General features: G+C 35.5%; 1 protein-coding gene across 2 annotated transcripts; it reads right to left on the minus strand.

Moving 5' to 3' along the window:
- Positions 1-8,113: 8,113 nt before the first annotated feature.
- PHOSPHO2 (phosphatase, orphan 2) lies at positions 8,114-17,305 on the minus strand. 2 transcript variants are annotated; one of them, XM_044666518.1, is made up of 2 exons: positions 17,234-17,305; positions 8,114-9,413 (listed from the first exon to the last, which is right to left on the minus strand). In XM_044666518.1, the coding sequence occupies exon 2, from the start codon at positions 9,385-9,387 to the stop codon at positions 8,674-8,676; it is 714 nt and encodes a 237-aa protein (XP_044522453.1). In that variant the 5' UTR covers positions 9,388-9,413; positions 17,234-17,305; the 3' UTR covers positions 8,114-8,673. The 2 variants fall into 2 exon arrangements, with proteins under 2 accessions (XP_044522453.1, XP_044522452.1); XM_044666517.1 differs by lacking the exon at positions 17,234-17,305 and adding an exon at positions 16,535-16,606.
- Positions 17,306-25,573: the final 8,268 nt, after the last annotated feature.

Below are 25,573 nucleotides of genomic sequence, written 5' to 3' on the forward strand. Positions count from 1 at the left end.
GGAAATTTTTGTTTTTGTCTTTGTGTCCCCAATTCTTAGTTTAGTGTCTGGTCCATAATAAATGATTAATAAAATTCTTAATTTTTTCATTTGCAAATGGAGATACCCAATTTACTTTAGAAGGCAGGTGTTACAGACAAAGCCAATTATTATTTGTTTTGCTTTATTTATCTGATTCGGTGGAGTGATATGTACACCAATGTGTGAGAGAGAGAAGAAAGCAAATAAAGGGAGAAAGCAAGATAGCAGAAGAGAAAGGGAGAGAGAGCAAAAAAGGAGAATAGGAGAAAGATTAATGTGATGGAAAACATTTTTCTAAATCAACAAAAGAAAAGATACACAGAGGAGAACAGAAGGAAAGTCAGAGGGGGATACAAACAAGGCAATTTTGTCATTATGGTGTTAAACTTAATACACACTTAAACATAAAGGAGTCAGCCTGCCAAGAGAAACACAGGAACTGTATGATTACAACTACAAAACACTTTTCACACAAATAAAATCAGATCTAAGCAACTGGAAAAATATTGCTTATGGGTAGGCTGAACCAATGTAATAAAAATTATAATTCTCCCTAAATTAATTTGCCTTTTTAGTGCCATACCACTCAAAATACCCAAAAATTATTTCATAGAATTAGAAAAAAATAATAAAATTTATCTAGGAGAACTAAAGGCCAAGAATATGAAGGGAATTAATGAAAAAGAATATGAAGGAAAGTGCCTTAGCTGCACTAGATCCCAAACTGTATTATAAAGTGGCAACTATCAAAGCAATCTGATACTAAGACATAGAGTAATAGATCAATGGAATAGATTAGGCACTCAAGAATAGTAGTAAATGAGCACAATAACTTAGTGTTTGACAAACCCCAAAGATTTATACTTTTGGAAGAAGAACTCAATATCTGTCAAAAACTGTTGGGAAAACTAGAAAATAGTATGACAGAAACTAGGCACAAAGCAACAACTTATGTCACATAATAAGGTAAATTCAAAATAGATACATGATTCAGAAATAAAATGTGATAACATAAATTTATGGAAAAGTTTACCTGTCAGATCTATGGATAAGGGAAGAATTTATAACCAAACAACATTGAGTACATTACGAGAAGTAAAACTGTGGGGGCAGCTGGGTAGCTCAGTGGATTGAGAGCCAGGCCTAGAGACAGGAGGTCCTAGGTTCAAATCCAGCCTCAGACACTTCCCAGCTGTGTGACCCTGGGCAAGTCACTTGACCCCCATTGCCCACCCTTACCACTCTTTCACCAAGGAGCCAATACACAGAACTTAAGGGTTTAAAAAAAAAAAAAGTAAAACTGGTAACTTTCACTACATTAAATTAAAAAGGTTTGCACAAACAAAGCCAATGCACCCAAGATTAGAAGGGAAATTTAAAACTGGGAGAAAAATTTATAACAAATGTTTTTTGACAAAGGCCTCATTTCTCAAACATATAGAGAACTAAGGGGGCAGCTAGGTGGCTCAGTGGATTGAGAGCCAGATCTAGAAATGGGAGGTCCTAGGTTCAAATCTGGCCTCAGACACTTCCCAGCTGTGTGACCTTGGAAAAGTCCCTAAACCCCCACTGCCTAGCCCTTATTGCTCTTCTGCCTTAGAACCAATACAAAGTATTGATATTAAGACTGAAGGTAAGGGTTAAAAAAACAAACCATAGAGAACTGAACCAAATTACAAAGCATTCTCCAACTAAAAATAGTCAAATTGACAAATGGACAAACAGGCAATTTTCAGATGGAGAAATTAAAACTATCTTTAGTTACATGAAGAAATGCTCCAAATCACTTAGAAAAATGCAAATTAAACAACTCAAAGTAACACCTATCAGACTGGCTAATATGACAAAAAATGAAAATTATAAATGTTGAAGGGGATCTAGTAAAACAGATACCAATATGTAGTTGGTGAAATTATGAATTGACATAACCATTCTGGAGAGTAATCTGGAACCATGCCCAAAGAGTTATAAAACTGTGCATACCCTTTGACCCAGCAATACCACTATTAGATCTGCATCCCAAAGAGATCAAAGATAGGGGAAAGGACCTAGTTGTATAAAAATATTTATAGCAGCTCTTTTTGGGGTGGCTAAAATTGGAAACTGAAGGGTTGTTCATCATTTGGGGAATGGATGAACAAGTTGTGGTATACAATTGTAATGCAGTACTATTCTGCCTTAAGAAATGATGAACAAGACAATCACAAAACCTGTTAAGACATGAAATTATGTAAAGTGAAGTGAGCAGAACCAGGAAAACAGTGTGCACAGTAATGGCAATAATGTTCAATGCTTAACTGTGAAAGAATTAATTTATTAACAATGCAAGGATCCAAGAAAACTTCAAGGGACTCATGATGAAAAAGGCTAACCACAACCAAAGAAGGAATTGATGGTGTCTGAATGCAGATTGAAGTCTACCATTCTTCACTTTATTTCCTCTATGAATTTTACTCTAGTATAAACAATAAGTGTCTTCTTTTGCAATATGAAGAACATAGAAATAAGTATTGTATGATAAGACATGTACAACCTATATCATCATCTTGGAGAGGTGAAGGGAATGGGAGGGAAGGAGAGAACATGGATCACAAAATGTCAGAAAACGATGATTAAAAATTGTATTAACATGTAAACATTTCTTTAAAATTAAAAAAGCACTCAAAAAATAAAAATAATAAAAGTTCATAATTTCATATAAAAAGCAGGTAATTTATGATAAATCATACAGTATGTGAAAAAAAGGTAAAAAAAGGTGAAAAAATTGCCAATGAAACAGAGTTAAAATTGAAATAACTTTTAGATTAGTATTACAGTTTGAATTCTATTAGCCAAGAATATCACAAAAATACATCGTTAGGGGGCAACTAGGTAGGACAGTAGATAGGATGCTAGTTCTGAGGTTCTGGGTTCAAATCTGATCTCAGATACTTCCTAGCTGTGTGACCATGGGCAATTCACTTAACCCCAGTTGCCTAGCCCTTACTGCTCTTCTGCCTTAGAATCAATATGATTGATTGCAACTGAAATTATCTTTTGAGACTTAATTCTTTTGTAAAATACAATATACTAGAATTTGTTGAATTATGGGAGTGATTTTGTCATAATTAAACTTTAGGAGCTATATGGAGGATGGATTGGATCATGGAGAACTGTGAGCCTGGGAGAATATTAAGACTTTTAAGAATTTTAAATGTTTTTAATGTGATTTTGAAAATCCTGCTTTATGAAACAACTTGTCTTATTGTGACTAATCTTTCAATAATTTTTTACAATGCTTTATTTGCTATAACTACAATATGAAAATTGAGGTTGAGTAGTTTTTCTTCCTTGCCTGGAAGAATTTACATATATGAATGTAATTATGTATATAATTCTTATATATTATAAGATTCTTATATACTATAAGGATTGTCCATTAGCCCACCAGAATAGACCAAAAAGTGATCTTTTCGACTATTTAAAAATGGCAACTTACCAGTGACTCCATGAGACAGTAAGAAATATTAGAACAAAATAAAAATATTGAAAAAAAAAGTAGAAAAAAATATAAGATATCTGATAACTGACTTGGAAAATAAGTTGAGAGATAATTTAAGAATCACCAGAGTATCTGAAAATCTTTTTTTTAAAGCTAGGACTTTATATTTCAAGAAATCATTACAGAAATAAATCATTAAGTGAAAAGTACTCAGATATCTTAGAACTGGAAGAGGATAGAACATATACCCACAGAAAAGATTAGTGTCGAAATACATTAAACTTAATAATCAGGATACAGGAGCAGGATTAAGAAGAAAGGTAACAACAAGGAGGGAATATTCACAAACAAAACAAATTTCTTGATCCCAAAGTGGGAATCAAAAAAGAAGGAAAGCAGTAATAACAGTAATGTACAGCAATCAACTGTGAATGACTTAACCAATATCAGCAATACAAGGATCCAAGACAACTCTTCAGGGACTCATAATGAAAGAGGCTATTCACTATCATAGAAGGAACCAATACAGTCTGAGTACAGATCAAAGCATGCCATTTTTCATTTTTATTTTCATGAGTTTTTTCTTATATAAGTGATAAGTGCTTTCTTTCACAATATGACAAACATGGAAATATGTATTACATGATAGCACATGCATAACCTATATCATATTGTCTACCATTTTTGAGGAGGTAAGGGAAGGAAGGAGAGAGCATGTATCATAAAATGTCAAAAACCAATTATTAACAATTGTATCGGCATGTAATTAGAAACAATATAAATGTTAAAAAAGAAAAAGAATCAAAGAGGTTGCCCATCAGTATAGATGAAAAAGTGTCCTTTATGAACGTAATAGAATAATCATAACCAAAGAGATGATTCCGGAGAATCTTAGCTATTATGGACTGATTCAGTGAAGTAAGCAGAACAAGGAGAACAATTTCTACAAGAACAGCAACATTGCAAAGAAAAACAACTGAAGGACTTAGAAACTCTAGTTGATGCAATGATCAGAAGACTCATGAGGAATCAATCATATTACACAGGGTATCTGATGGAAATTGGACTCAAGGTGAAAAAAAGGGATAGATTTTGATGAAAAGGTTTTTGGAGTTTTTTTCCCCTGTACTTTATTTTATTTTTTAATTGTAGTAATTTAATTATCTCTCAGAGGTAATGGGAGGGAAACAGGATTAGCAATAATACTGCTTACTTTCTGTTTTAGAATCAATACAAGTATCAGTTCCAGGGTGGAAGAGTAGTAAGAGCCAGGCAGTTGTGGTTAAATGACTTGAACCCAGGCCCTTCTGACTCCATGCCTGGCAGTCTATCCACTGAGCCACCAACTAAGCCCATAGATTTTTTAGAGCTGATGAGATCCTTAAAGATACCTAGTTCAAACATTTCATTTTATGAATAAAGAGACTGAAACCCAGAGAGAACACAATTAGTTTCAGAGTCAAAACAGTTTTTCAGAAATGGTCTAAAGCTAATAAAATTAAATTTAGTAAAGTTTTCCACTTAGTATAAAAAAATCCAATTTTATAACTAATCAACCAAGCATTTATTAAGTGCTTTCCATGTGTGCCAGGCACTGTAGTAAGTGCTAGGGATAAAAATAAAAAGTAAATTGTGCCCTTATGAAGCTTACATTCTAATTAGGCAAATAACATGGAAATATATAAGTATATAAAAAGATAAATACAAAGTAGATGTGAATTTAAGAGAAAGCAGTAGTAGCTAGGTAGACTGGGAAAGGATTGAGATGCTTAAATTTAATCTTGAAAAAAACCAGTGATTCCAAGAAGTGGAGGTGAGAAAGCAGAGTTTTCTAGGCTAGTACAAAGGCATAGAGATAGGAGATCATGTGTGAAGAAAAGCAAGTAGGTGAGGACTGCTGGACCATAAAAAAGAATGTATAAGAAACACAGAGAGATTAGAAAGGGACCAGGTTATGAAGTACTTTAAATGCTCAAAAGAAATTATTGCTTGTTCCTAGAGTAACTGGAAGACACAGGAGTTTATCAGGCAGGAAGGTGACATGGTCAGATCTTTACTTTAGGTAAACCACTTTGGCAACTTTGTAGAGAGTAAACTGGAGAGGGGAGAGACTTCAGGCCAGAAGACCAATCTGGAGGCCTTTGCAATAGTGAAAAAGTGGTGGTTGTAAGAGCGAAGACATATATATGGGAGATGTGGTAAAGGTGTAAGGGACAAGATTTGGCAAATGATTGCATATGTAAGTTGGAAGACAGAAGCTGGGGACGATCCTGAGATTATACACCTGGGTGACTGTAAGAATAGTTGTGATTTTGAAGGTAATAAGGAAGTTCAAAGGGTTGCTTTTAGGAAGAAGTAACAAGTACTGTTTTAGACATATTTTCTGAGATATTTCTAGGACATTCCATTCAAATTTCTACTAGACAGTTGGTGAGGTAGATGAAGGTTGGACATGTAGATGTGGGATCCATTTGCAGAGATAAAAACTGAAATCCGAGGTTGAAATCATTTGAAACAAGTACCAGAGCTAAGTGTTGGGGTAGACCTGCTTGTAGGCATGATGCAGATGAAAATGTAGACTAGGAGACTGAAGAACAGCCAGAGAGATGGGAGAACCCAAGAGAGAACTTAAAGATGAATAATACCTCATGTGAAAAGTACCTGGGCATTTTAATGGACTGTAAACTCACTATGAACCAATACGATAATTTAAATACTCAAATGGATCTATAATCCTCTAATGATGGAGACTGCAACCTTAAACATTACTACATATCTTGTGTGACTTGTGTCATCCCATAAGTTTGCCATGAGGTCCATCCAAAGTGGCAATGCATGAAACAATATTACATAACATCCAAAAAGGTAATATAATAACTAGGCTGCATGAATAAAAGTGTAGGGTCTGGAATGAGAGGTGATTTATTTTACTGTCCTATATAGTCCAGATGATATCTATCTGGCATACTATGTTCAATTCTGGACACATTTTAAAGACTTTGATAAGTTAGAGTTGGCCTAAAGTATAGACACCAGGATGGTGAGGGGACCCCAAAGAATGAATCAACTGAAAAAAATTTGTCTCTTTAACATGGAGACTACATGATTGCTGTCTTAAATACTTGAAAGCCTACTGTATAGAAGAGGAATCAGACTTTTCTTCAAAAATAAGTGGAAGTAACAGATAAGTAGATATTTTTTCATGGGTTGCTCTCTTGCCTTCCTGTAACATGCTTCTTCCTTACCTTTACTTCCTTGCTTCTTTGACCTCTTTCGGGTGAGAAATTTTTCCTGGAGTCCTCCCATAGCTAATGCCTTTCCTTTGAGATTACCTACCATTTATGTTGTATCTCTGTGCACAATTATTTGCATGTGGTCTCCATTAGAATTTGAACTACTTGAAGGAAAGGATTGTGTTTTTCTTTCCTTTGTATTTCTAGAACTTAGCACAATGCCTGGGTGAGGAAATGCTTATTGACCAAACTTTCTAAGAATTATTAGTCCAAAAGTACAATTGGGACACACTTGTCAAGAATGTTACACTGGCATTCATACTTTACGCAAAGATTGGACTAGATGAGCTCTGATAATTACTAAGATTATAGGATAAATTATTTTTAATTTGTTTATTGGATGCTATGTACTGATAATAGAAAGTAACACCAATTGGGAAGGAAAGGCAGACTAGTAGCCTAATGCTTACATACAACTTGAAGGGTACTGAGGAAGATAAAAGGAATTTATTTGTATTAATTAAACCATATAAATGTGAAAATAGCACATGGAAAATCCTGGCTATGAGTATGATTCAATAAGTTACTGATCCATAAAATTATATTCTATCATTTGAAGTTTATATTCTTAAATGTATAACTAATCTTAGGAAGCATTTATTCATTATCAAGGTATAGACTTACAAAAAAAGTTTATTAGGACAAAAATATTTTATTAACTTAAGGTCTTTAAAGCTATATTTTCTCTCTGGTGTTTTTTCTCTCATATTTGCATATACTGTTCTGTCTATATTAGTATATCCTGCCTAGTGTTAATTCATTCCCCTAATCACATGACATTAGGTGAAAAAATATTATAGGATCATAGGAACAATGTTATAAAATGGGATAGTAGGAGAAAAGAAAGAAAATCAATTTTAGGATTGAGGGCTTTGGCCCTAAACCAGTTAGTGTGACTAGAGGCAAGGAAATGGGACTGACTGGGTGGAGAGATAAGAACTGAGGTGGTCTAATAATAGAATTGGGCATTGAAGGCAGATGCTGGGATGGACATGAGTTGAATGAGCCTGGGTTAATGTTGATTAAAGGGTATCCAAAGGAAATTCAAGACAGTACAGAATATGGTAATAATCTATTATGGTGTTATTGCCAAAAGAGATTGGTTAGGACAGTTTTATGTAGGGTATGTATGTACTGCATAATGTTCCAAAAATTTTTTTTTACAATTGGAATTTCATAAACTACTAGGTCTGACATATAGGCAGATAGCTACCTGCAAAGCTAGATGTGAGCTAATATAATTTAAACTTATTAGTTCTCTAAGTCACTTTCTCTACAACAAATAAAGGTAAATGAGATGTGTTTATTTATGTTTTACATTTACAAAATAACTGGATAAATGGTACATATTTTTCCACATTAAATTATTCTAAGTACATCTTTTAGGGGCTAAGGGCCTCCATTAATAATTTGGAAGAAATAAAAACCAGAAGAATAATTAATTACATGCTGGACATTTTAGCCTAAAAATTAGATCCTTAAAATTAACATGTTTTGGTATAATAGTCTTGATAAGACATTATTTCACTGGCATGATTCTCTAAAATAGTTGCTAACATGCTCAGTATTAGCAAATATTCCTAAGAATTTTGAGCTCTGTTGGAGATTACACTGACAAGCATTATATGCACAGTGAATAAACTTACTCCTTATAAAGTAATAAATGAGATTTTATCAAGTGAACTATAAACATTTTTTTAAAAACACATTTTCTTGCATTGCATTTCAAAAGGAAGTATGAAAATTTGGGATATATTGATATTGTATATATTCCTATAGAATATAACAACTATTTTTTCTGCTACCATATAAAATTTAAGCATAAGCTTCTTTTCTTATTCACTTAAGCTATCTTCAATTTTGTTATGAATCATTCTTTTATGATTGCAAATATGAAAGTATTTCAATGCCTGATGACCAACCTACAACAGAAGATTCCACAGGTACAAGTTCTTGAGACGGTTCAGAAAGCATTTTATATAAAGTAAATCCTTTTCGAGCAAAAGCAACATCATTCTTCTTTAGAGAGGTTATTGGACAGAAATCATTCTCACCATCACCTATATAATTAATTTGGCTGTATTTCACTCCTTTTTGTGACTGTTTATCTATAAATTCTATCAGAACTTTTTTTTTGCAGAGATTCTTTGGGCAATAATCACATTCATGAACATGAAATCCTTCCAAAATAAGAAAACCATCTCTACTGAAAGCTGCTGGGTTTGTAAACACTTTATCAAACACACTGTCAACATTGGCAGCTTTTAAAATCCAATCTATGAAGGCTGTGTTTGAATCTGAGATGATTATGCAGTCATAAAGATCTTTATTCTTTCCAATAAAGTTTATAAGCTCTAACATTCCTTCAGTAAAAGGCATTTTTATCATAGTTTTTTTTATTTCACCTTCCTCAACACTTTTATCGCCTAAATATTTAAAGACTCTGCCCATATATTCATTCCACTTTCCTTTTTGATAAGAATCTATTAGTTCTTGGGGAAGCTTTTTCTCAGGAGCACATTTCACAATCCAGGTGTCACTATTGTCATCTATGATTGTATGGTCAAAGTCCATAACCAGTAGAGTTTTCATGGCTGCAGAATAAGATTTGTCTTACTCTGAAAAAGAAGAAATGTTATTTCCCTAAATATATTCTATTTTGAATATTCACCTTCCACACTTAGATCAAACAATTTTATCAAAATATTTCACTTGAAAACATGAAAAGTTAAAATCAATAAGAGGCTAAATTTTTTCTCACCTTAGTTACATGAAGACTACTATAGCATTTTTCATTAGAAATATAAATTCCCTCCACAAAAGTACTGATCTGATATCTCATCATGCCAATGGAGTGTAAGTTATGACAGGTTCTACTAAATGGAAAGTATAAGTCTAGATAAGTATAGAAAAGTTCATTAAGAGAAAGCTAGGAGGCAGCTGGGTAGCTCAGTGGAGTGAGAGTCAGGCCTAGAGACAGGAGGTCCTAGGTTCAAACCCGGCCTCAGCCACTTCCCAGCTGTGTGACCCTGGGCAAGTCACTTGACCCTCATTGCCCACCCTTACCAATCTTCCACCTATGAGACAATACACCGAAGTACAAGGGTTTAAAAAAAAAAAAAAAAAAAAAAGAGAAAGCTAGCTACCATGATCATGACAAACTATGAAACAGACAAAAATGTAAAATAGCCTTTCCATGTTTTTAGTGTTGGTGGTAGAATAGCAGAAAAGGAGAAAAGTAAGTTCTAAGAATTATACTACTCAAAAAAACCAACAAAACTCTTTACCTTCCAGCTTAGAGTAATACTGTGTATTGGTTTCAAGGCAGAAGAGCAGTGAGGGCTGGGCAATGAGGGTTAAGTGACTTGCCCACGTTCATGCAGCAAGAAGTGTCCGAGGCTAGATTTGAAACCAGAACCTCCCATGTCCAAGCCTGGCTCAATCCATTGAGTTACCTAGCTGCCCTCAGAATCATATTGTTTTTAAACAAATATTAAATTTTTGGTCCTCATTGTACAATGTTTGTCCAAAGACCAATGAATAACATGTTAATAGAAGTGAACCACATATATCTTGACATTCCTGTTAAAGCTGGAATACATGGAGAGGATGTGTCTAAATGAAAGGATGGCTCAAGTTCTTCTTGGAGAGATAAATTAAGGATTTGGCAGAGCTGATTTGATTCCATGGTTAAAAGTGACAGGAAACTGTTATTTTAGGGGCAGCAAGATGGTGCAGTCTTAGAGCATTGGGCCTGGAGTCAGGAAGACTGGAGTTCAAATTTGACCTTAGGCACTTAATAGCTATGTAACCCCTGGTCAAATCGCTGAACCTGTTTGTTTCAGTTTTCTCATCTGTAAAATGGGAAAAATAACAGCACCTACTCCCAGGATTGTTGGGAGAATCAAATTAGATATTTGTAAAGCATTTAGCATATAGTATATGCTAATAATATAGCAGGGGCTATATGTTAGCTATTATCATCATCACTGTTATTTGTTCATTATGTGTCTGTGTGAATTCTTATTCATGCCTTCCATAAATGCTCACTTTGATTATTGCAGTAGCTTCCCTGCCTCAAGTGTCTTCCCTCTCCAATTCTACCTCCAAACAGCTATCAAATTGATACTCCCTTGAACAAGGACTCTCCAGTGGCTCCCTCTTCTCAAGGAGAAAATATAAGCTCCTTTGCTTACTATCTAAAACTCTTTTGTAATCTGGGCTTCAATCTGTTTTCATATTAACTTCCCATTACTTTTCTTCATGTACTCTCTAAGTTCTAGTTAAACTGGCCTACTCACTGTCTCCTTTATGCTGTATTTCATTTCCCATCTCAATGTCTTTGTACAAGTTGTACCCCCATGCCTAGAATGATCTTCAACCTCATTTTTGACTCTTGGCATTCCCAGCTCTTTTCAAAAATTAACTCAAAGTACTCGCTCTTCCTATGTCAGACATCTTCTAATGTTTGCCAATTGGTTAATGAGTGCTCCAAAATTACTTACAATTTACTTTGTACATATTTTTTATTTAAAAATCTGTGTACATGGTGGTTATTCTAGTAGAGGTGGGGCACTCCATTTTTGGTTACTTTAATCCAGGACCTAGCACAGTACTTGGCACATGGAGTGTTTTATAAATTCTTGCTGAAAACAAAGTCAATACTAACCAAACTAAGTCAAAATACACTTTGATACTGGATGAATTCAATGCAAAATTGAGCAAAGGAAAAGATGGCAAAAATCATGCTGGGAAATATAGTTCTGGATCAAGTGAAAAAGGCCAAGGGGCTTCCAGACTTCTTCGGAGTCCTAGCAACAAATGGCATCACAAAAATGGAACTGACTATATATATTGAACAGGAAATAATCTATTTCAGATGTAGCAGTCATTTCAGCATGACTGTAGTCAGAATCTGGTAAATGCAAGATTGGGATAAGGATAAAGATAAAAAGATGCCATATATATAGCAGTTTTAATCTGACCTGTTGAAGCATTGTTGATTCTGAAAAGAGAGACATGGAAAAAATGAAGGCAGTCTCTGTCATCATTTCTTAGAAGTTAACCAATGCAAAACAGTTACTAAACAAAGAGCCCAAAAGAGTTCAGATACTACCTAAAAGCCAGCAAAACTAGTAAAAAAACCTTAACTTTTCTAGGCATAAAGATATGGCAACCAAGGAAAATCCTATTTTAACATATAAGCTATTCACAAAACATTTCAGAAGAGGAACAAAGAAAACCATGGGCAATATCACACAATCTAGCAAAAAACAGTGAAGAAAACAAGCTTGCAGAGAACCTCATAAGAGACTTATGCCAGATTATACTTGGAAGCATTTATAGATGAGGAAGCCAGAAAAAGAGATGCAGAATGTAACAGTTCTGCTGACATTTCTACAGCAATCTAATCTCCTCAGTGGAACTAACACATTTAGACTTTCACAGAGCCGTACCAGATGTCTATGTGAACAAGCAGTAGTTCTACATAAGATGGAACTTGGAAAGAAAATTAGGCCTGTCTAGATATATAAAGAAAAAAAAAAATCTTGTCCCCCTCCCCCAACCTATTATATACTGATATCTTGTCAAGGTTTAGGTTACCCTAAACATATGCTTTTATGCTCAGTCAAATGCTGCTGAATAGTGCTGAAGGAATTCACACGATGGCTAATGGATCCATTAGGAGTTTGTAAATCAAATATTACCAGCATCTACATTACAGCAAAACACCTTTTACTTTTTTCCTGATGGACTCCCTATCACACTCCCCATAGCTGCAGTTTTAAACTTCTCTCCTTAAGCATCCCAAGCCATCCCCTCTTGTCTGCAAAGGATTCTAACATACTATGCAAAGAAAATAGGGACCATTTAAAATAGCTTCTTTTCTCCTTGTCTAAATCTCAAAATCTTGTGATCAACCTTCCTCATCTTTTCCTCCTGTTTCTGATAAGAGGTAGTCCTTTCCCCCCAAAGCTAATCCCTCAATACTTATTTCCTTGATCCCATTATCTCTAGTAGCTTCCCCATACAATTTTAATTTTCCTTTACCTTTCCTAACACCCTTTAATTTTCCATATTCCTGTACTGGCTACTTCTCTGCTGTGTACAAACATGTTTAAATCTACATGATCCTAAAAAAAACCCTTCATTTAACCTAACTATCCCCTTAAGCTATGGTCCTCTAGCTCTCCCTTCTTTCACAATACACCTCCTAGGAAAGGCTGCTTACATTCATTACCTTCACTTCCTCTTCTTTCCTCTCCTTTTGTCACTTTCATCCTGTTGCAATCTGGCTTCGGAGCCAGAATGAGAAATCTTGTAATCCTGTAAGATTAAATCAGCCTTGGTACTGACATCTCATCGGAAGCCTCAGCCCCTGTGATGGGAGGGCAGAGCCACAAATTTCAAAACCTCTATTTAATTAGTGGGCCCAGCATAGCTTTCTCCTCCCCATTTCCCACCAGCTGCACTGCTTTTTCTGCTTCTCTCCATCATGACCCAGAATTTTTCCCTCCACCTCCACTTTTCAACTTCCTTTTGTGTGTTGTCTTCCCCCATTCAGTTTTAAACTCCTTGAAGTCAGGGGTTCTTTACTTGTATTTAAGTGCTTAGTATAGTGCCTGATACACAGCAGGTGTTTAATGAATTTTTATTGACTGAGTTACCGATGAAGTAGTAGTAAATGACAGTTAACATGACATCTATGATTACTTCATAGTTTTCATGGTCCTTGACCTCTATATGGCATTTGGCATTGCTGCCAGACCCTTCATCCTGGAAATGCTCTCCTTTCTGTGTTTTAATGATTTTGCTCTTAGTTCCTTGATTTACTTAGACACTTTTCTGAATCATCATTCTTCAATGATTCTATATTTTAGCCAAATGGCCTAGTCATTCCTTGCACACAATTTCCCTCTCTTGTCTCTGTACCTTTGTACAAGCATCTTCTGGACCTACCATGCACTCCCTCCTCATATTTGGTTCTTAGAATTCTTGTTTGTTCCAAGGCTTAACTCATTCGCAATTATTTATTTATTTACTTAAAATGAAAACAAAACACCATATTTTCTGTCTTAGAATCAATACAAAGTATCGGTTCCAAGGCAGAAGAGCAGTAAGGGTTAGGCCATTAGAATTAAGTGATTTACCCAGTCACACAATTAGAAAGTGTCTGACATCAGATATGAATCCAAGACCTCCCTTCTCCAGGTCTGGTTCTCTGTCTACCTTGAAGCATCTAGCTGTTCCTCATGTGTGATCTTTTACAGGATGCCTATTCTGTATTCCTTAATTGCTAGAATGTTCCCATTCCCACCCCTCAAAATCTTTTAATATATTTAGTATATGATTTTTAAATATTCATATTGTTTTATCCCAATGCAACCATACAAAGAATGTAAACTAAAGGGCAGGAACTATTTTGTTTCTCAATCCCCAGTGACTAGCATGGTACCTGGTACATTAATTCCTTATTTTTATTTTTAAATTTTTGATATTTTGTTTTTTTCCTTAACTACATGAAAAAACATTTTTAAATTTAAAAATAAGTTTGAGCCAAATTCTCACCCTTCTTCCCATCCCTCCCCACTCCCTGAAATAGCAAGCAATCTGATATAGATTTTACAGGTATAATTGTGGCACACAAATTTTTAATAAACATTTGATGATGAATCTATGGAGACAAGAAGATTTTGAAGGCATTCGATAATCTATTTTGGATATCCCTTAAAGAAAGCTAGCTTTCAAAAGAATGGAAAAGATCATGGTTGGCTCTTTAACCAAAAAAATGGTGACTGCAAAGACATCAGTAACTGCCAACTCATAATGTGTTTAATTTCTCACCTCTATAAAATCTTTACGGTTTATGCACAAGAGTATTTTTGATGAAAACAGAAGAGACCAGACAGGCTTTTGCAGTTAATTTTCTAGAGCAGATGGCATCTTTACAGTCCCACAATGACAAATGTAGAGAATACAGAACTTGGTATATCTATGCTGATTTTAAAAAGACATTTGACTAGGCAAAGCTAAAGAGAGCTTTATAGGCTTGCCTCCGACAAGATTCAGTTCAGGAAACATTCCTTCCACATAACAGACATTGTGCTAGGCCTTGAGGATAAAACAGAGACTCTGCTTTCAGGGATGTGGTAGTCTGATATGAAGGCAAATGTGATCAATAAAGGAAAAAAACCATGTAAACCCTATGAAGTGAAGGAAAGTGAGATAAGTGTCAATTCTAAGTCCAAGGAAAATGCCATTGGAATTTCAATGAGGGAAAGATCACTTTCACTTGGAACAGGGGAGGGGAAAAAGGTGTCAGAGAAAGTTTTATGGAGAAGCTTGCAATTGAATTTATGGAAGAGATGGAAAAAAGGCATGGAATCATGAGATGCATATGGAGCTAGGGATGTCTATTCTAGGCATGAGCAAACGTATAAGTAAAGGCTTAAAGGCAGGACAGGGAATATGTTAAGATTAAATGAGATTTAGTGGTAACTATGTCTATAGAGATTAACTTTATTTGATCTTCCTAACACTGACATCACATACAAGGCATATAACCAGGGAGATATATGTTCATCTATGATGTCTGCCAAAAAAAGATGTGAATGAAAAAACATAGAAAAGATGAAAGTATAAAGGGATTGTGATTTATACTGGTGGAGAGACATCAATATTAAATTGCAACTACATTTAAGTAGATACATAAGTTTAAAGCACCATATCTAACTACCATCTAAAATGATATCCAAAATATTATTGAGTTCTTATTGTATGATTCTACAATCTAACAGTCAGAAGGGCAGGTATAAAAGGGACCATGGGACTAGGTTATTTTTTAAAGATCAAAATGAAAGTATACTTAGTAATATATCCTAACGAGCTATTATGAGAAAGTTAAATTAAAAAAAACTCAAAGAAGCAAAACAGAAATAAAAAGGTAGGCTAACTATACTATTAAAACACCAAATATTATTCATCAAAATCATTTTATGTTTAAAAAAAGTTTTAAAACATTCCTGATTCTATTTGCCATTGTAAAATCTGACCAAAATGTAGTATTGTATGATTTTTTGCAGTTTAAAATTCTTATTCTATTGGGCATTTTAAAATTTATTAAAGATAGTTAGCTTAATTAAAAATTTTAAATCCAATGCTTACTAGAATATTAATAATGAAGAGCTGTCAGAGGTTAAACAGCAAAGACAAAAGAAGACACTTGATCCAAAATTAACTTCTGGTAACCATTTTGTAAGAAATATGCAAGATATTGATAGTTTGGCAGTAAAATGCCAAATAAAAATGGTACTTGTATGGTTTATCACTCTGGTGGGAAATGGATTATAATGTAAGAATTACTTATAGCTTTATTTTGTTCTGTTTTACTCTAGCTATTAGAGAATTCATAGATTCCATTATGAAGTCTTCTGAAGAGAATGAAGATAACCTGAAAGAACAGATGGGGATTAGCAGTGAGGCTATAAGAAGGCTAGTGAGAAAACAAAGGAAAAGATGACAGATGGTAATTAGTAGCAAAATGGAAGGTAAATAAAATATATGAGAATTTGGACTAAATCCAATAATAAAAGGGAAAATTTACAAAAGGGGACTAATTATAGATATAAATAATAAGGTACAGAAAAGGAAAAGGTTTTTGGAGATAAAGGGATATCAAATCATAAAAATAACTTGTGATAAAAGGAGACAATAGTTTTTGCAAAAATTTAGCACTTACCTGAAAATGTCAATAAGCTCCAAAGCACAAAGTAATCAAAAACATTCCTATATGAGACCTATCTTAACTTTGTTAAGACCTTTTAACTGTTAAGAGATTTTTTAGCAAAAAGTACCTAAAAAGAAAAAAGGAGAACACAACCAATATAAAAAAGAAAATATCAATAGAAGAATTGAAATATTTGGCATTTAAATATAAGTAGTTCCCTGACTTTGGAATGATTTGTATGGATGAACAATGGTAGGGGTGTTCAAATCCAGATCTTCCTAATCTCATGGAATTTAACTGATCCCTGTTCACTAACTGGGATTCAGAACAGAGATCAGAAAAATGTCTTCTTTTATGCGCATCAAGGTTTCTATGGGAAAATGCAATGTGAATTCCAAATTATAGGAAATGAACTTCTGACATATATACCCTTCCTAAGGTAAAGACCACCTGCAATTTAGATTTATTTTATAGCAATAGCAGGGAGATTACTAAAATTCTGTAGCCACCAATCTCCTCCAAAATAGGATGTAGTATAATTCCAGTGAACAGTTTCACTAGTCTACTTTGTATCCATCGAATTAATAATAGCAGATGTTTCTGTTGCTCTTTTTTCTTTGATTTCTATCTATCTAAAGGCTATCTAAAGAACCCAACCAATAATGTGATAAATATAAAGAGAAATAAAATAGCTAATGGAGAGATACCTACCCAAATTAATTTCTTCAAGGGAACAGTGTTTTACTTCACCTTAGAGCTGGAGTTCAATGACCAGAACCATCTCATTTTAAATACCATGCAGAAGTTGTTATTTGCCAAAATGTTTCATAAAGCTTTCATGAGGAGCAGCCCTTGTTCGGAAACAATAGAAGTGAGGCTTCTTAATAACACCTAAAATTGAAAACCAATACCTTTAATTTAATTTGTGTTGCATAATACCCCACTCCTCCTCTTTCCTTGTCCACTAAGATAACCCATATTAGTAGAGGGGAAAACTTTAAATTTGACTGTTTTAGGAAAAACAAACAAACCTAACTGAATAAAATAAGCACTCATAGATATAAGAGCAATAACAGAGATTTCCAGATCCAATTTCTTCTTTTAGATTTTATGTCTAGTAGACAATCATGGGATAAGAGATTTAATGACATAATTTTGAATTGTTCATAAATATTCATAGTTTTAAAGTAAAAAAAAATCTCCAAATTTATTTTACATCTCTACCAAATCAGAGAACATTTTAGCTTTCTTTTACCCACTAAAAAGTTTATCTAGTGAGTCATTTAGTTTCGTTATTTAAATACACATGTCTGTTTCATTCACATGAAACCTATTACCAGCATCCATAGGAAAGGATCAAATTAAGCTTGTGGTCATAAAGGAAGCTGGTTCAGTTTTGCATTTCTCTTTAGGGGATTCAGTTATTCTAGAATGGGTCCATGATGTGTCACAGTGATTAGGAAGACACTATTGTCTTCAGACTGAATAGGGCCTTCTAAACTTCATAGTTACCCAAACCCTTGGGGGAAGCTTGGTCTCTCTTGTATCTCCAACACCAGAAATGACCCACAGTCAATCTTGAAAATGCAGGATGCCTTAAGTAGAACACACAAAATAGTTTCACTTTAGATTGGTCTAGAACTAAACTTTTCCCTCTCTCTCATTAATGATTAATATTAATTTTATCTAACTAATTTTATTATTATTAATTAATAATCCCAACTTTCATTTAATTATTCTTTGTCAATTGACTAATTCCCTACTGCCTAGAAATAGTAGGGAAATGAGACCTTATCCTATATTTCTCTTCCCTTTTGTTGAGAAGGTTGTTTGTCTTCAATAGCAGCCTTTCCTTTCCCCTCACTTTGTTAAGTCTTTGAATCTAAGTTTCCTATTTCATAATTAAACTGAAATTGAGCTCTCCAAAGTTTCTCTTAAGTACCAATCATAAACACTTTATCCCAAATTTCATTCTGTTTGACCTCTCTATTGCTTTTGACACTATTGAGCATCCCCTTCTAGATACTCTCTTCTTTCCAGAATCTTGTGACAGTACTTTTTCCTGGTTCTCCTCTCTTTATCTAACCTCTCTTTCAGTCTCCTTTGTTAGATGCTTATCAAGGCTATCCCCACTAAACATGGGTGTTGTATAGGGTTCTGTTCTGGGGCCTCTTTTCCTTCTATACTATTTCACTTGATCTCATCAGCTCCCATGGATTCAATTATCATTTCTATGCTGATGATTTACCTATTCAGCCTTCACTTATCTGCTGACCTCTAATCATGCCTTTTAGACATCTCAAATTGGATGTCCAGTAGGAATATTAAATTCAACATTTCTAAAACTGAACACACAACCTTTTCTTCCAAACTCTCTCCTCTTCTTTCCTAAATATTCTATTATAGATGAGGACCCTACAATCTTTCCAAATCACCTAGGCTCACAATCTAGGCATCATCCTCACACATCACTCTAACCTTACCTTTCCCCTACAAACACCGCCCCCTCCTCCACCATGCAATGTTTCCAAGACCTGTAAATACACTCTTCTGTAGTATCTCACACATCCCCCCATCTCTCCTCTGATACTGCTACCATTCTGGTGCAGATACTCATCACCTGACACCTGGATTAATGCCACAGCCTGCTTGTTGGTCTCCCTGCCTCAACTATTCCCATTTGAATTCATCCTCTACAGTGGCCATTTTAAGTTTCTTAAAAATGCAAGTCTGACCATATCCCATCCCCTCTCTCCATTCAATAAATTCAAGTGGCATCAAGATGACATAATAGATAGAGCCCTGGACTTGGAGTTAAGAAGACCTGAGTCCAAATTTGGCCTTAGATATTAGGTCATTTAACCTCAGTTTCCTCAGCAATAAAATAGGATGATAGCCATGCCTACCTAATAGGGTTGTTGTGATGATAAAATATTTATAACTTGCTTAGCACAGCATCTAACATATAGTAAACACTCTATAAATGCTTATTTTCTTCCTCTCTTTCATTCTTCCACCCATTACCTCCAGGATCCGCCAATCAGTCAGTCAATATGAAGTTATTAAGTATTATTACTTGTCAGGCACAGTGCTAAGAATACACAGAAATACAAATACAGACATTGCCTTCAAGGAGCTCACAATTTAATGGGGAAAAACATGCAAACAAATATGTAAAAGTAAGCTATGTACATGATAAAGAAAATAATCAACAGAGAAAAGGCACTAGAATGAAGAGATTGGAAAAAGGCTTCCTGTAGAAGGTGAAGTTTTAGCTGAGATTCAAAGAAAGTCAAGGAAGCCAGAAGGTGGAGATGGGAAGGGAGAACATTCTAGGCATGGAATTTTCATAGCCAGTGAAAATATTTGTAGTCAAGAATAGTTTGAAGAGAACCAAAGAGGCCAGTGTCAATGGATCAAAGAGTACTTCAGGCAGGGGTATAAGTTATAAGGCTGAATAAGTTGGGGAGGAGATATAAAGTATAAGAATAGAAAAGTACAGGATGGAGGTGTTCTAGGTTATTAAGGGCTTTAAATGCCAAACAGAGGGTTTTATATTTGATCATAGAGGAGATAGATAAAGTTAATAAACTGGAGTTTATTGAGTGTATGTGGGGGGAGGGGTAACAGATCTGTATTTTAGAAAAATCACTTTGGCAACTGAATAGAGGATGAACTAGAATAGGGAGAGACCTGAGGCAGGCAGACCCACCAGCAGTCCATTACAGTAGTCCAGGTGCGACAAGATGAGGGCTGACACCAGAGAGGTGGAAGGATCAGAGAAAAGAAGAGGTTTGTTGGATAAATATTGCAAAGATGAAACTGATAGGCCTTGGCAACAGATTAGATATGGTAGGGGGTAGTGGGGAGAGATAGTAAGGATTCAAGAATGACATCTAAATTGAGAGCCTGGGGGATGGGGAGGATGGTCATGCTTTCAACAGAGTGAAATTTGGTAGGGTAGGAGGATGAATGCCAGGTCAGGAAGACTAGAGTTCATATCTGGCCTCAGACATTTACTAGCTGTGTGTCCCTAGGCAAGTCACCTAACCCTGTTTGCCTCATTTTCTTCATCTGTCAAATGAACTGCAGAAGGAAATGACAAACCACTCCAGTATCTTTGCTATGAAAACCCCAAATGGGATCAGGAGAAGTCAGACACAACTAAACAACCACATAGGGCTTGTGAGGAAATTTGAGTTTGGATACATCGAGTTTAAGATGTCTAAAGGACATCCAGTTCAAGATATCTACTAGGCAGCCAGAGATACAAGACTAGAGGTCAGCTAAGAGATTAGGACGGGATAGGTAGTTTTGAGAATCATCAGCACAGAGATAATTAAATCCATGGCAGCAAACAATGTCACCAAACAAAATAGTATAGAAGGACAAGAGAAGAGGGCACGAGACAGAACTGTGGGGGGTCACCCATGGTTAGTGGGTATAACCTGGTTGAAGATTCAGCAAAAGACTCTAAGAAGTGATGGGACAGATAAGAGAAGAAATAGGAAAAGAGTAGTGTGACGTACCTAGAGAAGAGAGTATCAAGAAGGATGATATGATAGTACCAAAGGCTGCAGAGAGGCCAAGAAGAATGAGGATTGAAAAAAGGATTTCAAATTTATATTCTCTGGCTTTCAAAGCCTCTCAAAAACCCTAACTCTGTAGATCTTATTCTTCTCTATTTACTATATGATCCAACAACACTAGATTGTTGTTCCTTGTACATGACACTACATCCTCTTACAAGTGTTTTTCTGGCTGTTCTCCATGCCTGAAATGATCTTCTTTCTTATCTCAGCCTCTTTTCTCTGGCTTCCTTCAAGTCTCAGCTAAAATCCCATCTTTTGCAAAAAGCCTTTCCCAGTGCTCTTTAATCTTAGTGTTTCCCCTTGAGATGATCTCTTAGTTCCCTTCTCCTCCACCCAAATTATCCTAAATATAGTGTTTGTGTATAACTACTTGGAGTAGTGGATAAAATGCTAAGGCTTGAGTCAAGTAGACCTGAGTACAAAACTATCCTCTGTGTGATCCTGGGAAAGTCACTTAACCTATCTGCCTGGGTTTCTTCAACTGTAAAATAAGGATTACAATGGCACCTATTTTACAGGCTGTTGTGAGAATCAAATGAGATAATATTTGTAAAATGCACACTATTTGACAAATACTAAATACTTCAAAAAATGTTTGTTTTTTGTCTCCCCCATTACTGTAACCCCCTTGTGAGAAGTTTTTCCCCCCCTCCTTTCTTTGTATCTCAAGGGTTTAACAGAGTGCCTGGCACATAGTAGGCATTTAATAAATGCTAGTTGACTCTGAACTAGAAATGGATTAGTCTTGGTTAAAAGGCAATTTGATGTTATATTCTGTTCCCTATCACTAATGTAGCTCATAAGATGTCATATAAAAAGCAATTAATGCATTCTACTACCATGTAAGTTATCATACCTACTTTTTTCAATACTTCAGTGAAACACAAGGACTTTGTAGGTATGAGTATCATTCTTTGCCCTTCCCAACCACTATGACTACACTCCTTCTATGCCTTAATAGAAAGTCTTCATTAAATGAAGCTGGAAAATCCATCACCTTATGGCCAGTCTGGTGGTCAGTTACCAAGCCTTTCTAGCTTGGAAGCATCTGCCAAAATTTACATGTTTTAACTTCGCCTTTGAAAACTTCCTTACCACAATGAGGAACTGGAGTTGGACTTCAGTAAAGAACATTTTTATATATAGGCAAAAGTCTCTGTCCACATACATAAAATGCCCATATTTAATTATTTACATTTGAAAATACTTGAAACTTTTCTTTCTGGTGCAAATTAATTTTGCTAAAATAGTTTGGTTCAGAAGACTGTCAGCCTCTAACAAAAAAAGTCATGCCTTTTATATACAAGTTGCTTAGAAGATTGCCCTGAAATATGCTATATTCAATATTTTATGATATTTTCATTCTCTTCCTAAGATCAGAAATTCTTCACAAATTTTGTGGGTTTTTTTCTTAAATGGCATTCATTTTCCTAGAGTCTAAAAAGAGTAGCCATCAACTTTTTAAAAAATTTAAACCTTTCCTTTCTGTTCTAGTAACAACTGTAAGACAGAATGATAAGGGTTAGGCAAACAAGGTTAAGTAACTTGCCTGGGTTACACTGCTAGGAAGTGTCTGAATCTAGATTTGAAAGGATTCCCCTGGACTCCAGGTCTAGTACTCTAGCCATTGGGCGACCTAGCTGCCCCAGCAATCAACTTTTACTAAAAGAAACTAAATTGAAACAAGAAAATAATTTTATATATTAGTCTAGAACAGTGGGTCTTACCCTAAGGGTTGTATAAACTTAAAAAACACATTGGACGTTGTATTTTAATACTATTTGATTTCCTTTGTATCCCTGTATTTTGTGGTTTAAAAACATTTCAAGAGGTATAGGCTTCATTAGACTCTCATGACACAAAAAAGATTAAGAACTTCTGGTCTGAGCATGATTAAGTTATATCTGACCAATCTGAAAATATTAACCTTCTGTTGCCAAACTCAAGAAGACTAAAAGTGATTTTTTAACTATTTACAATTAAAATTACCTACAAATTTTCCATTGCATAGTAAAATGAAACACACATTTACAAAATTACAAATATTATATGGTTATACACTATCTACAAAAATAATTCCTCAACTATTTTTCACTAACCCTTCCCTTACTTACCTATGTCATTAACTGGTGTTTGTGAGTCTGAAGTAATATGGTACAGTTGTGGATCATAACCATAAAAAAAAATTCTTAATTTTTCAGAATATAATTCTTAAAACTAAATAGTTTATAGCTTGGAACAGTGGGTCTGGTCTAAGTTGTACAGCTGCAAACCAATATTATTAGTTATTAAAAAATATTTTTCGAAGTTAGTAAATAAGTTGTTTTTTTTTTAAACCTTACCTTCCGTCTTGGAGTCAATACTGTGTGTTGGCTCCAAGGCAGAAGACTGATAAGGGTAGGCAATGGGGGTCAAGTGACTTGCCCAGGGTCACACAGCTGGGAAGTGGCTGAGGCCAGATTTGAACCTAGGACCTCTCATCTCTAGGCCTGGCTCTCAATCCACTGAGCTACCCAGCTGCCCCCTAGTAAATAAGTTTTAACATTGATCCAAAATAGGATCCAAGATCGAACAAGAAATGTATCAAAACAAAAGAGAAATGAAAATTGCCTCTGATGTTTACTAGTTGTGTGATCTTGGGCAAGCCACTTAACTTTCCTAGGTCTTTGAGTTCCTTCATAAATAAAATGAGGGATTTAGACTAGATGGCCTCAAGTTCCTTTCCAGCTCTATGATCTCATTCCTCACTGAAATGGCCACTGTGAAGGATTTAACAAGAATTTTGGTTAATAAAATAATCTGTAAATTAATGTGAGTTAGGTAGGATTGTTTGAATATTTTTAAGTTTAGTTCTTACAAAAATAAGCCTTTTCTAATTCTAGGATGCCTGTCTAGTCCCTACAATAGTCTCTGAATTTCAAAAAAATCTAAGAGAATGGATAATGTCCCTATGACACTTATTTATGTAGTTTAGTATTTAAACATTCCAAGACAACAATGAATTTTACATAAAGTAGATAGGAAAAGAGCCTAAGTACTGGGCAAAGATGTTGATCAGTAACCAGATTTTAGTCTAAAATGCATCCATATTTTTGCTGCTACTTCTAGGAGCCTGGTCAAATTCCTTCTCCCTGGGTCACTCTACACACATGTAAAATGAGAGGGTTGAACTAGATGGCTTCAAAGGTCTTCCTTGAGCCCTATCAGCCTATGAATGAGACTTTGAGAGCCAGGCCCTGGGTTCAAATGTGGCCTCAGACACTTCCTAGCTGTGTGACCCAGGGCAAGTTACTTAACCCCCATGGCCTAGCCCTTACCGATCTTCTGCCTTAAACCAACACACAGTATTGACTCTAAGACTGAAGGTAAGGGTTTTAAAAAAATGTAGTCCAGTAGTTTTTAAAATGGGCTGGATGAGCCTTTTTTTGAAAGTATTTTGACATTTACAATTTGTCATTACAATTTTGACATTTACATTTGATATTTACAATTTCAATATAAAAGGTTTTCTTTATACAGTCTAATAAACATTTATTAAGCACTAGGCCTACCACATGACAGGAATTGTGCTAAAACATTTATAATCCTATGCATTTTCTTTTATACATTTAAAACATATCTGAGAAGGGAACCAACTCACAAAAAAAGGTTAGGAACTTTTGGATTAAGACCCACCTCATTTTACAGATGAAAAAATAGATTTGGCGTGATAAAATCACTCGTGAAAACGTAGCTGACTAGTGGCAAAACTCAGGTCTCTTGATAAATAGTTTGGTAGTTTTCTTTTAAAAAATAATAAATTAAAAAACTTTTTTGGCCGAATTTGATGTATCAGCGTAGGGGGAAGCATAACAACACAGCCCTTTACTAGCATTTCTAAGAATGTCCCGGGAGGCACCTAGAGCTTTAAGTGGCCAATAAATCCTACCCAATCAGGCACCGGGTCAAAGGTCTAGCCAAGGGTCAACTGGACTGGGAGGGGTAGAGGAGAAGAAGCGGGGGCCCAAAGTCTTTACCTCTCGAGGGAGCTCGTAGTACCGTACTTCTAGCCCTTGAAGGGGCGGTGGAAGCCACCTAGGTCAATCTTCCCTTATTTTACAGATGAGAAAACTGAGGCCCATGGAGGTAAAGTGCTTTGCCCAAGATTACCAAGGTCCTATAGTCCTTTTTTATGGTTGCGATTGGGAAATGTCTCCTCTCCTCTTCAAGAGCCCCAGCCATTTGAATTTGAAAGCCAAAAGATTCCACCAAGATATTTCGGATGCTTTGGAAGTGCACCGGGGGTGGGGAATAAACGGCCTGCCAGGCTCCCCTCAGGGTGTCCCCCGCCCCCCACTGCCCGAGCCCCCAGCCCTCGCCGGCTTTCCCTCCCTGAAGCAGCGGCGGCAGCCGCGGAGCTCCCCATCTCCCCGGGCCTGGGGAGAAGAGCTCGCCCTGGGAGAGGGGGCCCGGCCTGGCC

This window comes from Gracilinanus agilis, chromosome 3, assembly GCF_016433145.1.
Source record: "Gracilinanus agilis isolate LMUSP501 chromosome 3, AgileGrace, whole genome shotgun sequence".
NCBI lineage: Eukaryota > Metazoa > Chordata > Mammalia > Didelphimorphia > Didelphidae > Gracilinanus > Gracilinanus agilis.

What these genes read in the sequence shown, in the direction of transcription:
- PHOSPHO2 (XM_044666518.1), bottom strand. Translation starts at nt 9,387, where the DNA reads ATGAAAACTCTACTGGTTATGGACTTTGACCATACAATCATAGATGAC.